We start from the raw sequence: 14,266 nt of genomic DNA on the forward strand, positions 1-14,266 counted from the left end.
ACAAAGTCGGCAACTTTTGACGCCCTCTAGAATATATTGGCACCGAAGTAAGAACCAGAAAGCAAAACACTCGTCGATGCTGAACCGACCTGAACCGACCGTATCGAGATCTCGGTGCATACAGGAGCGTGTTATGAAAAAATTCTGATACACACGGAATTAAGAAAAAGGGATTCGGGTCACTGTCTTACCCTTGATTACATTAACATATTGCACGCTTCTCCTGCCCAAGAGACTGTATCATCAATTAATATATTATAAATGGATCTACGAAAACATCGAGACTCTTCGACCCCGATAATGAGACAGAAACTGTGAACTGCAGGGAATCATATGAAGCATATACATATACATGTATATATATTTCTATTGAGAATATTCAGTTTTCATCAATTGTCTTTTTTTCATCTTCTGACGAGTATTTCAGAAATTACGAATTACATAAAACTAATGGTAATGAACATGTAATGACGCGCTCATAACGTTAGGATTTCAAGATTGCATACAAAAATCTCATTACATGCACAGCCTGTGTTCATCTTAATTTTAAGTCAAGAATAATAAAAAGCATTGATGGTCCGCAAAAAGGATGGCAACGAGAGCAATGATATAACAACTATAAATATGTAATTAATCTCGTTCTTGCTGCCGTTTTTAAAAAACCGCGTATCGTTTCTCGCGAATTCGAGTCATATTCGAATCGATCAAAAACAACATGGCGGTCTTATCTCGAACGCGTTTCGATACATTGCTGAACCGAACGATAAAATCTCGCATCGAATCGATGATCGTTTTTCACGATGGACGGCGAACGTGCCGTGGACTTGATGTTCGTGCGAGATGATGATTTTTCGTGCTGACAGTGTTTCCTATTCGAGTATTTGCGTGCATCGAAACGCAGGATTGTGATTATCGTGCGTTACGCGGTGTACACGGATAGTCACGACCCTGTAAGAGCAACGTTTTCGGTGGTGCTACTGCGAGGGCTGTGTGCTGTGCTGTGTACGACCTACTCTTCTCGTGTGTACTTTCGTTTGCCGCTGTCAACGAGAGTGCCTGGATATCTGGACCACAGGTTAAATCAGACGTAGGAATGTCAGGAAAAGGAGACGCCAGCTGAGAATCAATTCGGACGCTGGAGGAAGAATATGTGTATTGGCGTATTCGCTTCAACGAAATACTTGTGCCGTGGTACGCCCCTTTTACAGGTGCCAATAACATTTTTGCAACACCCATCGAGAGAATCGTTCATCGGAGACACCTCTCGAATAAGCTGAGACCATATCCCGAGCCTCGCTGAATATATACCGATTTTCTAAAGTTGAATTCAACGCCGGTTATCCGGTTTTTCGACTGTTTCGTGCAAAATCGATAAGAGAAGCTCGCACATTGCTCGACGAGCGTGGAACGCGCGAGAAGAATCGCCGACAAAAATAGCGGAGTCCTCGATGAACGCAACGTCGCGGAATATCATTACTCGAGTTGTTATAACATCTGTTTTTCGTCCTTTGCAACACCTTATCGTGGGCCGGCAATCATTCCGACCGCGACTTGCTTAACTGCGCTGCTGACCGCTTCACAACATAGCGTGCACTCCGGCACGAGCCATAAAGTAGCCTGTGATCATTTAAATTTACTCATCCCGAATTTTTTTAACCAGCGCACGCGAGTGATATCGTGATTGAATGAAGTGAAAATTGAAGACGAGACGTGAGTAATTCGCTCGCGGCCGATACGCGGTACTTCTCTCAACACGTACACTCTAACCTTACTCTGGAACGGAAATTCAAAGGTGTTCGTGTCACCTAACCTTCACGTTGTCTAAACACAGCAATCGGATTCTACGAAACAGGCCCAATGGTCGATTGTATATAAACGGGTACACCGATCCTCTGACTCTGATCTGATCTCCCGGATAAAACTCGGTGGTCTCGACTTGGCCACCTAACCTTCGCGTTCCTCGTATGGAGCGTTCGAACTGTTCAACTGTTCGCCAGTGCATTCGATGATCCTGTGACGAAGGTGTCCCTGCATACTTACGTACGCACGCACGTGTAGAGCGACGCGAGAGATTTTCGTTTCGAACGTATCGTCTCGCCGGCTATGACAAGAACAAGGACTCGTTCAAAAGACGGATCGTCGTTGCATTTGTCGCTGATGTGTTTTCGTTGAATGTGGAATACGATCTCGCGCCTTTTCGGCAAGGGCAAAACCGAGGAATCTGCCCTGACGGCTAAGGATCGGACGTGCGACGACATATCCGATACGGTCGTCCATGGTTTCGACGAGATGGATCGTAACGCGAGTGACGATCGACGTAAAGGACCTGCCGGTGAGCAGCATCACGGCGGAGCTGAAGCCGAACACATCGCTGACACCTACGATTCCCGTCAGGTTAGTCTACAAATACTCTTTCTACATTTTACGAACAGGCATCAATTAAAATATGTGGATGCATTTAAATACAAATCATACATCTAATCCAACCGTTGCAATGCGTTCTTATCGAGTAATTCACATACTGACAGTTTCGTTATACATATACATAGTGCCCTGTAAGATTTGAGCATTGTTTCCAATATTGATTCAGTATTTTACAACACTGATACAATGAAACAAATTATTTAAATATTATACATATACTATTAGAGTTACAATAACTCTATAAGGATGATATTTTCGCATGAGCATTTTACTATTATAAAAGTCTTCTCTTAATGACGATAGATCAGTTCATCAATTGTGTCAAGAAGAAGAATGTATGTCTGACCTCTGTGTTATGAATCATTCGTATACGCAATAGATTTCTCTATTTCTAGTATTTATGAGGAAAGCTAACTGATATTATTACACGAATATTTACGTGCAAATCGTTATTTAAATTCAAGATGATTGTTCGCGATCTACTGTGCAATTAGTATCGTTAATTAGCCAAATTTTTTGTAACGGTACTAAGTGCGAACACGATTTCCTTCAAGTTGCTATTGATTTAATCGTTATGAATCGAATGATTAAACTTGATAAGAGAATATCGTGTGTGACCAAAAATATATCAAAAGATATCTCCATAAAACGTCTCGTATCTTCAAGCACATAATCGTGTATCACACTTCAATTTAATAATTAAACTATAATTTACTCTGTAGAGTTTGATGAACGAGCTCTTTAACAAATCATCCTCTCTTGACAGTTAGAATCTATACAATTTGTTTAATCAACCTCTGCCTTATTTTCTTTAACTTATGCGACTAATTTTCCACCATTTATTCTTTCATAATAATAAACGACAATCAAATGATTGATACATGGACAGAAAATATTTTAGCTTATTCGTAAATATAAAATTGGTAACATACGTTCTGTTTAAAGAACATTTCCAACGCTATTCTTGAGCGGTGAAGCTATGACGAATATGGCTTTCGTTTCCTGTACACGAAGTTATTTATTGCGCGGTAAAACGAGGTTCCCCGCATGTACACTGTCGTCTATAAGTATTAGTACGACTAATTAATAAAAGATATAATGATTTGTGTGATTTAACGAACGCATCTTCAAAGTTGATGTGTATCTATTGATTATACAATCATGCAACACAAATGTTCATCTAATTTATTAGTAATACGTGGATAAAGCATTTGCTCATTTGCATAAATTATTCAAAATTAAATGTTTCTATTATTGTGCTTACAAGTACATGAAGCTTCACGTTTTATCTGTACTTCTACGATAATATGACCTGAATTCTTTTGAAGAAAATTTACATATTATTGAAGTTTAGGCTCAAGCAATAATTTTTCAAATTGTTTGAGAGTCGATAAATAGTTTGTTAAAAAATACTTTTGGTCGGCAGTATACCTACACGTAAAAACCGTCTCTTTCTACGGGGTACTTTTTTTGGCACGGTACACCTGGATCTCCTGGAATTGTGACGGGCTCTGGTAATTATCCGTTTAATTACGCTTACGCCACTCTCGTTGAATTCGAATGAAGAACCGCGAGAAACTGGTCCTCGGAAACGCGGTACACAAATGTTACCTTCCTGGAAAACTCGTACGATTTTACTATGCCAAGATAATTTATTTCCAGAGTAATATGATATTCTATTTTATTTTTTATTAGCAAAACTTACGGTGAATTTTAAAATGCGTAAACACACATAATTACACATTTATTAGTCCTTGGTAAAAGCACATGAAATAATGTGGACTGGCGTAATTAAAACGGGAATTATATATACAATACGTTAGTTGATATTTGTATAAAAGCATGCCACATGCACTAATTTTTATGTGACACGAATACATGTTACAGAACTTATTTAGATTTTTCATCGTAATAATGTATAATCTTAAATATAATTTCTCTCTTATTATTTTGCACATACATTGTATGGCATCACCGCGAGATGCAATTCTAATCAATTCATCGTGCCTGCGTAACCCAGTAACCCAATATATTGCAATGTACGCGCGCACATGAAAGGCAATGCGACGAAAATAAGTGATGGGTGGGTGAATAGAGATCCTTTTATAGAAGTCTTTTCATGAAACGAAATCAGGAAACAGTAATAGTATTTATTATATTTTATCGGACTTTATCTCCTTGGAGCAAATTGTAGTTGCTTATTGCATTCTGGATATATATTTACTCATATCATTGTTGTTTATGTAACAAATATGCATTATCTACGGGGATTGAAACGGTTATGTATAAAATTACTAAAATTATTGAATTTCTGGATCCTATTACTTTCTACTTCGGTTCTAAGAAAGCGAAATTATATGGATTCTATATTCAAGTTGAAAGGCGACGACGCGATTACCGATTTGCATTACTGACAATGAGCTAAGGCCACTCAGGCTAGTGAACCTTTTTATCTATCAGTAATATAAACAAGCGGCTTATAGCTATCGTTATCCTCACTTATAGATTACTTGTGTACTCACTATCGGCAGAATCGTAGAGTGCAACCATGTATAACTGAATTGCAGGAGCAATATCGGTTCTACTGTTCTGAAACTATAACCGATATACTTGGCGACAGGTACGACACATTTTCGGTTCTCCATTTCCAACAGCCGATATCATAATTGTTTCCAACTCTTGTTTTATACTATTCACAGTTTCATTTACACCGTTAGCTTTGGCAAGCGATTGTCTGCATAAATCTCTACCAATAAACAATCGATATGTAGGCATCATAGTGACCTCGTTGTCGATGGTCAAGCTTGGCTTCTGCCCAGGCGAACAACTGTATTCTTTTGCAAAAAGGTGTCAGAAATTTAAATGCTGCGGCAAGTAGACGGTAACGAAACTTTGCCAAGCGATCATTCTTTTCTCTTTTATTTCGAACATAGTGATATGTACGTGTAAATAGGAAGTTAATATAATTTACAGATTCGTTTTCGTAAAATATTTTCTAATTAATTGATGAATTGAAACGACGAATGAAATTAATAAAAAGAGGAAAATTAAATATTAGTTTCATATGTGGCGGAACGTGGATTTACACAAACGTACTGCAAGTTGTCTATGTGTCTGTGATTCAGACTCCACTGAGTTACATGTTTATACATATATTATATGTATTGCTTTTTTAATACTATTTGTCACACATACGTGCATATTATATAAATTCAGATTAAATATAGATGTTGAAAATTTTTTATTACCCATTATCAGCTGTAATTATACTAATATGCACAGCTGTTGATATAATGGAAGATCAGTGTTTATGATCGAATAATAATTGAGAAATCTTTGTATGTCTCAAATCGTTTCCGCAGATTAATGTTGCGGAAACAACGTATAATGCATAGGTAGCTGGTTTAAGGCGTGTCGCTAAATTCTGCGTCGCATTTAAAAAGTGCTTTGTCTCGGAAACTGCTTTTAAAGGGAAAGTAATAATTTGAACACAAGTGTGCGATCTCTTACGATACAGTTTAATCACTTTTCTCTTTTATTTTTATATTAACGAAAAGCTATGAATGAAAAACTGAATGGAACAAAATTAACATTATTTTGATGTATCATTAAATTATAATGTTTTTGACGATTATTTTCGATAAAATTTTTATCGATTCAGTTTTGTCCCTCGCTATAGCTGACACGATTTTTGAAAATAAACTTAAGGAAACCAGTATGTACATAGGTATCGTTCGAGTGAGCATCATCGCCGCTTCGCACGGTCGAACGACTTGGTTGAGAGCTCCGAACGTATTCATCCTACGTCTTCTATAAATAGTCTTCGCCATTTATTTTCCGAATATTTTTTTACGCTCGCGTTTGACTAATTCATTTTACATATTCCGTGCACGAGATTTAGACACTGGAATGTTATGATGCATTCGAATATACGATTCGCACAAATAGTCATTAGTTCTTAAATATTTTATTATTTAACTTTTTACGTATAAGTTGCTCGTCAGACGATAAGTAAAATAGAAAATTCGAGTTACAACCCCTGATACAAGGATATTTGCAGAAGTAGCCCTCCAAGATACTTTGAAAAGAGAAGAAGGATAGGTATATGAGGAAGTTAGCGAGATTGTGGGAACGTATAAAGCGTAAATTTTTACTAGTTAGAGGAAGAGAAGAAGAAATGTAAAGAGGATGGACTACGTTTAAATACTTGTTAAAGGGATGTGAAGTAGCTGGGAGATGGGTACATGATACTCCCAGAGAGTAGGATTAAAGCGATGTTAAGTAAGGATTTTAACATAAGTACTGTGAAAATATTTGAAAGAATAGAAAAAGAGATTTTAACAGTGATGTTAAGAGAACTAAGGCAAAAGTGAAGAGAATACTAAATAAGATTTAGGTATACAGCAGTATTTCAAGACTTTTGGAGACAGAGAGATAGGAAATTGAAGTATATATAGCCGTCCTTTTAAATTGATGGAATAATCTAAATTGAACTGTGAAACTATTTTGTGAAGAGAATTAAAATACGGATAGGAAGGGTTAATTGCGAACGGTCGGTGTCAGTGGACTCGCCGGGTCTAAATAAAGCTGTGTTTGCGCCAATGATCTTGAAAGATCGATCGTGTTTGGTCACGACCGGTATACTCTCTAGGCTAGTACTACGTACTTACACAGGTGTCTTACCTTATAGTTCAGGCTTTTCCGGTACGTTTGCATTCGCCTCCACGGTCAGCCTCTGACGAGCCGTCTTTTTTCCAAAGGGAAAATCCAAGCGGCGCACCTTGACGACACCTTTTAGGGTAATCGAGACATTCGCAATGTACACTACCGTTCATAAGTTTCAAATCAGTTAACTGTATGCTGGAGTATATCGTATCATTCATAAATGTACTATTACATGGATACATATTTTCATGTCATACAGAATGTCGCAATTTTAAATAATCAAACCAGTGTTCTATGAGTAGAGATACAGAAAAAATGTTATACAAATATAGGCTTTAAAAAATAATTACAGAAGTAACATGAGAACTCAGAATAATAAAAGCGTTAGTTTATCACATGAGATTAATTCGAGACAAGCACTCATACATAGGATTCATTGCATTTAAGCTTGAAGTGAGATTAAACATGAAATGAACAGAAGTAACAAACTTAGTATTCGAAAGATGTCTGTGTGGTATGTTGAAATAGAAATGAAGAGCTGAATTGAATTGATAAGTTTGACTTTTTGATAACACGTTTGTAGACCTATTTATGTAACAATTTTTTTCTTCTTTCTGCTCATCGAACATAAAAGTTTAATCGTTTAAAACTGGGACACCCTGTATACGTTCTTCGCTTTCCTATTTTTAAGAAGCCGTTGGGTTAAAATAATTTTAAAAATAAAGAATTACATTAGATTATTATAAAATGTGGAACTTCATGTTTTGTGTCTGTATGATGTGATGTTCAGTGTAAGAATTATGTTTTTGACTAAGTAAGATCGCGCTATGCAGTCACTACGAACTTCGCCTTTCTTTCCAATTTCGAAATCCAGTAAACCGTGACGAGAAAAAATAAGAAGTCGAAGGTAGCGTGGGTAGCGGAGGCGAAAGCGAGAACACGGCGTCATGGAAAACTCGTAAATAGTGGAGGCGTTTGGATACTGGTTCGCATTGTTTTTAGTCTTGTTCTGTTGTATACGTCTATTCGCAATGTTCACCAGAGCCTCTGTCAAATTGAATCGACATAATTTGTCAGGTTCAGACAGATTTTTCATCAATTTTCGCTCTAATCTATACCTGATCGAAATTTCATCTACCATACAATCTTCTTATTTTTATTTAAATATTACGAATCTGTAATCGTTGTTAAAAAATTAATGTAGACAAAATCGTGGGAGTAACAATTTTCTATGAGCTCGTGAACTCATTGAATATTGACACGTTGATAAGTGTTTTTTAATTACCATCGTTGACCTCATTCTTACAGAACGATGGCGGGACAGTCATTATTGTGAGCGATTGTATAATGCAATTCTCAAGGGCAGGAACGATTGTCAACAATAACTCACTGTTTTACGTGCTTACGCACGTATTCATTCGAGTATACTGCTGGTAATCTACAGGGTGTCGTGCAACAACTGGTATAAGAGAGAGCGACATAAATAAATACATTTTACGTGAAAAAATAGTAGCAAAAATTGGACAGCATTATTTTGGAGAATGTTTGATGACTTGAGTATAAAAGGNTCAAATAGCAATGAAATTTTAATTACGAGAGATTTGGTAGTTCGGCGCTAAACTCCTATCTGTTACTACGAAATACGAACCGGATGAAATCTTAATTTATGATTTCCAGCTTGAGCACTCACCGTTCAACTTGTCAATTATTGCATTTGCCGGATTACGTGTCACGGTGAATCATCTTGTTAAAATCGCTTGTCATAGTCGGACGAATATATTTTGGTACATTTCCCGCATAAATTGGTGAATTCATGAATAAGAATGTCAACCACATTTATGCACGTATTTATCAGTATAATATTTGTTATATCGAATACTATTCATAAACAAGAAAATAGAATGGTTCCTTAATTTCTAATAGTCATTGAACCGTTAACACGACACGAGTTTTCCTCTTCCGATAGCTGACTTACTGTAGAAAGCAAGCTTCAGAATTGTATGGCTTTCGGTTAACAGAAACTACATCTGTTCAGCCCCTTCTTTGTAGATTCACACTGTTCTGGAGTTAATAGAAATACACATGTTTCTCACTGTGAATCAAAGTTAGAGAATAAGCGTCAGTTGCTGTTCTTTTTTATACTTGACCTTACTAAGCTCTCTTCCGTGTAAATTGTAATTAGTTACTCTGCTACCGAGGAACCTGGTAAGCTCTATAATTAACTTATTCCGTTCGCGAAATCTAGAGAGCTTCGTAATGCACAAACTGGTTTGTTTATAGTATTTTTATTTCGATTTTATCGTATTCCGATTAAAATGTACTTCTAGCGCAAGTAGCTATATAACAAAATCAGAGAATAAATTATACTTAAAACGTGTATAACTTTTTGCAGTGATTCTGTAAGAGAACGACGATAGATTTCTGCGAATGCACTGCCCTGTAATGATCAGACTCGCGCGGCGACACGAGATTTAGAGTTGAGACCACATCAGCTGACTCATGCATCTACTACCATCGAGTAATACCCATGCGCACATGCACGAGATGCTTGAAACAAACGCACACTCGCACTCTCTTTCGCTCTTCCCTTGTCTGTAGGCCGAGCGTGCACCGAGAGACAAAATGAAGCCACGTACCGCTTCTAGTCTCGTTCCAAACTCGGAACACTTCTGGCATTCGCGGTCGGTCCCGTTCCTCACCGGCTTCAGCGTTTGCCACGCTGATTAATGGTCCACCGATTTCACCGCAGACACGATTAGAAGCGTGGTTTCTCATCAAAAATGGGAATAGTGTGCTTGCATCGTGAATACCTCAGAAATTATACGATTTTCATCGTTATTACATTCTGATAGTGATTGGAATTTTTATTAAGCAAAATTCGGCGGTATGTGTCAGTCAGAGTTGTGATGATGTTTCTGTTTCTGGTTTTTTCTGATTTCTAAATATGTGAAGAACTTCATATATGTAGTTCAGTGGAAACAACGGTTATGGAATTGTGTTTGTTCAAAGTGATCTTTACATCTGGTTTCGTTATGTTCGTGATTAATCGCAGTTAGATTAGGTTGCAAGCATCGTTGATAAGAAAGCGATGACAGATAGAAGCACAGTATTTTTTTATTCGCCGCCGCTGTAGAATCATATTCGAAAGGACGATTGCATTAAAATCAGTCTCTGGCTCGCTGCCACGCGAAATTTGATTCAAGCCGTTATTACATTGAGAAGACAGAAACGCGTTTTTGTTACAATTGGAATTCAGAATCACAATGCACGAGATTCCATTCGACAAATATTCAATGTATTCTTTTTACATTTATACTTTTTATATTGGACTTAGTCGTGCTTTATCTTCAATCATAAATCTAGCATTTCTTTAAGACGAATACAAATGTATTTTCCATATACCAACGTGAAAAATCTACTCACTTAATGGTTCTATATAAAATATTTGCAAGCTGCAATGATAAGCAGAAGTATTTTTAGTTTGGAATAGCTTCCCTTGAATAATAATTGATCTTTTATTTTCTATCTAAATTAACTTTGACTCCAAAGGATTTATTTTGTATCTTTAACTGACATTCTTTATTAAATTCTATTGAATTTTTATTAATATAATTATCACGCGATAAACCAATTTACTTTTGTCCATCACTGTCTGTTTTAATTAGCTTTCAATCAGTGTGGAATGAGCTTTTGGAAAGTGTTGACATGTGTTATGTGCAGGAGTGTTTCCAGTGACAAGGAATAGGATAAAGATAAATAATTGTGTGATGGCAAGCGAAGTAATGTTAGCGCCTACCGCGGTGCCTGGAACGTCCAGACGTGAAATAGACGACGTCAGAGATATGGTTAGAAATGCGACCGTCACAACCATTTACGTAAGTCACGAGATTATATGGACCTCGAGATTACACATGCGATTACTATCCCTCATGGTAGCTCCTCTTATCGAATGATGTTTTGGCCAAGCTCATCGTAAATCTTCGCGACACGAAGTTTGAATGAAACTACCTATGCGAACGAAGTGACAACGAAATAAATCTCTTCACAATGCTATTCGTACTTCCGAAATTATATGAAATTAAATAATACATTTACAGATTCTTTTACTTGTAATTAAATCACAGAATTGACAGGATGTCTTCTAATTTAGTAATAAATAATACTGCATCATAGATGTCTATGATCGTATATTTCTTCTGAACTTCGAGTTTCCACAATAGTGAGAGCTGGGAGGAACTCTTGTATGCCACGTCCGTTTGGAAATTGATTTTGACGTTTCGCCAGCATTTTAGCTATCCTCGTCTAGAGTCTAGTCAAGATGATCGGAGGTCCAAGAATAGGTACTCCCCTTGATTCCGTCTTTCTTTTTCGTTAAAGTTACATACTCTATTTAGAACGATTATGAGATTTCCAATTGTAAGAACAGTAAGAGATTCCTGTCAGTCTCAGTGTTTAATTTCCTAAAACTTTAATCCGTAAAATACCTCGTATATTAAATGTATATTTAGATAAAAGTAAAAGAACTTTCAATTAATGTTATGCACACATTTATATGCTTGGACGTTAGCCATCTTTTTCCTTGTTACACTTGTAGTCTTTTGATCTTATAAAAGCAAGTTCATTCTCCAAATAAAATTAAGATGAGTAAACGTGTACTTTTCAATTTAAAAATAGAAGTTTTATTATTTGAAATGAAATTTTCTTTCCACCTAATCCTAATTAATACACTACGTAAGCGTTCGGGAGCTTCTCGGTTTCTGCGCGAACTTCCTTTCGATTTTGCGTGGACTGTTGTGCACGCGTAGGTTCGGAATGACGTTTGACCACCTACTGTTGCTTATTAGTTAAGATTTTCGTTACGGGAAATTGCTATAGTTTTATAAATAAGATAATTAAATTGTATGTACATAATGTACATTGTAGCTGTACCGGTTGCAAGGAATTTAAATGAATACTTCTACCGAGTTAATTAAAGCATCGAATGACGGATGCGATTATGAATGATGATAGGGTGCATTCCTGGAGTACCTCTTATTACTATAATTTTTACTGCAACCCTTCTTTAATTAAGCGTAGTATCTATTAAATCTAACCGTCTTCTTTGTCATCAATCAGTACCAAGATCATAAAATTATGCACATTCGCAAGCATTTCCAACCTTTGACTTTTCCCCTTCAATTCTAATTTTTTCTTTCCATTTGTGTCTTCATATGTGAGTCTGGAAATTTTTCATCACTTTTTTTCCTTTTTAATGATGACCTTGAGACAAGTGTTCATGAGTCCTAATATAAATTTTGCACACATATACAGTAAATTTTGTACCGATTTTGTATTTATGATACCAAGTATAATGAATACTGGAAGTGCTCGTTCCTGAACGATGAAATGAGTTATCGTTTCGTGAGATAGAAGGAATTAAGCATTCAGGAATTTTATTCTCGATTACTCTCACCGTGAGACCTTTGTAATCCTTGTAGGCGGATCGAAATGTGAGAACCAACCGCTTCCTTGTATGGTAAGCCTGATCAACGCTTTCCATTGGTTTTTATTCATTTCTGACAACACGAGCATATCCACTACCCTCATGCATTATACTTCATCATTTATTTAACCTTTACAATATAAATCTTTTTTCACACGAATTGCGTAAAGATGAGTCGTGTATGTCCAAAGTGTTTTCTTTATATATTAGAATTATAGAAAAAATTGAAAACCTTTGAACAGCACTATTCACTCTTCTACTGTGTAGAGAAATCGAAATATTTTAGAAAAATCAAATGTGAATAATTTCTTCTAATTAACTTGTCAAAAGTTTTGCCTGGGTACAAAGTATTTGCTTTTACACAGTAAGGTCAAATAATATTGAACATTGCTCGTATCTTTTCTTAAAGATAATCTATGTAAATTGATGGAAAATGGGAATCATATCCGATCGGTTCCCTCATCGGAGTGTGCTACCAACTGTAGAGGATCACCTTCAACTTTCGAAATTACCTGTATCGTGTGCAAATGGTTAGCGTGGGTGCGTGTGGGTGGGCGAACATCGTATTCTTCGTACTTCGGCCACGCTTTGCAAGCATTATAACTTTGTTTCGCTAAGGATAAGCTAAGGTGTTAGGTATATGCTCATACAACTTCAAGTTATAGTCTGTACCAACAATTTGTCTTTCAGTTACGCAATCGCGTTCCCTTTTGCATTTCCTTGTTCGATTAGTAATACGATAGGACGTCGATTATCCAGATATGTGATTTTTCAGATAATCAATCTGAGAGAATGAAATTTGTGAAACTCGTCGTAAATCAATTGGAAATTAATCATCACTCATAGTTTGATATCCTGTGAACATTTAAATAATATTAGATTTGAACACGGAAACACAACAGGATTAGGAAATGCACGTCGAAAGAACTCGGGGAAAAAATGATTAATTGATACATCCTGTCAATAATTAAGTCTCAAGCCCAAGACATACCTTAAGTGTTTTACACGTTCTGGTAGCTCATAACGTTACTTTACAATTACGAGTATTTTTTCAATCTATTTTTCGTTCTCTTTAGATTGATATAATTCAGATAATCGACGTTTTATTGTATTCGATACCAGTAAAATTAGTATTTCAATGCAAAAAGCGGAAGTTTATAGTACATGTCGAAGCTAGGTAGTAATAAAACAGGAAATTTCAAAATAATTCCCCGTTACTTCTATGGCCCTTTGTACCTTTTCATCCTGTGTGCTGGTTTTCGCAAAACTTGCGGATAAACATTCAACCCTCTGTAACGTTGTTTCCACGAATTAAAACTGATCTGCGCGTCGGTGAGCTTTCTCGTTGAAGGCACGTCGCTCGAAAATCGTGCCCTCTCGCCTTTGCAAGCTCATAACTCGTCGTATGTATGTACATATATACCTATTCATTTTTGTACATGCATACATTGTTGTGCCAACTGACTTTCCAGACAGTACTTACTCTATACATATGTACTGTATGCGGTCACCGGGGGTAGAGGACCTCCCTCAGCTTCTATTCGTGGAATAACGAAGAGAAAATAAAGTCGAAAATGACTGAGGAGGTAACCAACAGGGAAATTAGGTATTATAAAACGTTTAAGGTTCAGTACTATACGAAAATCACAGAACTAGTGAAAATAAATTTTTTAGTAGTTGTTTTATGATTAGATC

General features: G+C 36.6%; 1 protein-coding gene across 15 annotated transcripts in view; it reads left to right on the plus strand.

Moving 5' to 3' along the window:
• Positions 1–795: 795 nt before the first annotated feature.
• The window catches only part of Patronin (calmodulin-regulated spectrin-associated protein patronin), a 53,951-nt gene continuing 40,480 nt past the window's right edge, over positions 796–14,266 (plus strand). For all 15 annotated transcript variants that reach the window (XM_026814851.1, XM_026814852.1, XM_026814856.1 and 12 more), the window contains exon 1: positions 796–2,394. In XM_026814851.1, coding sequence (XP_026670652.1) covers positions 2,173–2,394 — 222 coding nt within the window. In that variant the 5' untranslated portion in view covers positions 796–2,172. The remainder of the gene's footprint in view (positions 2,395–14,266) is intronic.

Source organism: Ceratina calcarata, unplaced genomic scaffold, assembly GCF_001652005.2.
Source record: "Ceratina calcarata isolate Rehan_Ccalc_2016 unplaced genomic scaffold, ASM165200v1 scaffold400.2, whole genome shotgun sequence".
Taxonomy (NCBI): Eukaryota; Metazoa; Arthropoda; class Insecta; order Hymenoptera; family Apidae; genus Ceratina; species Ceratina calcarata.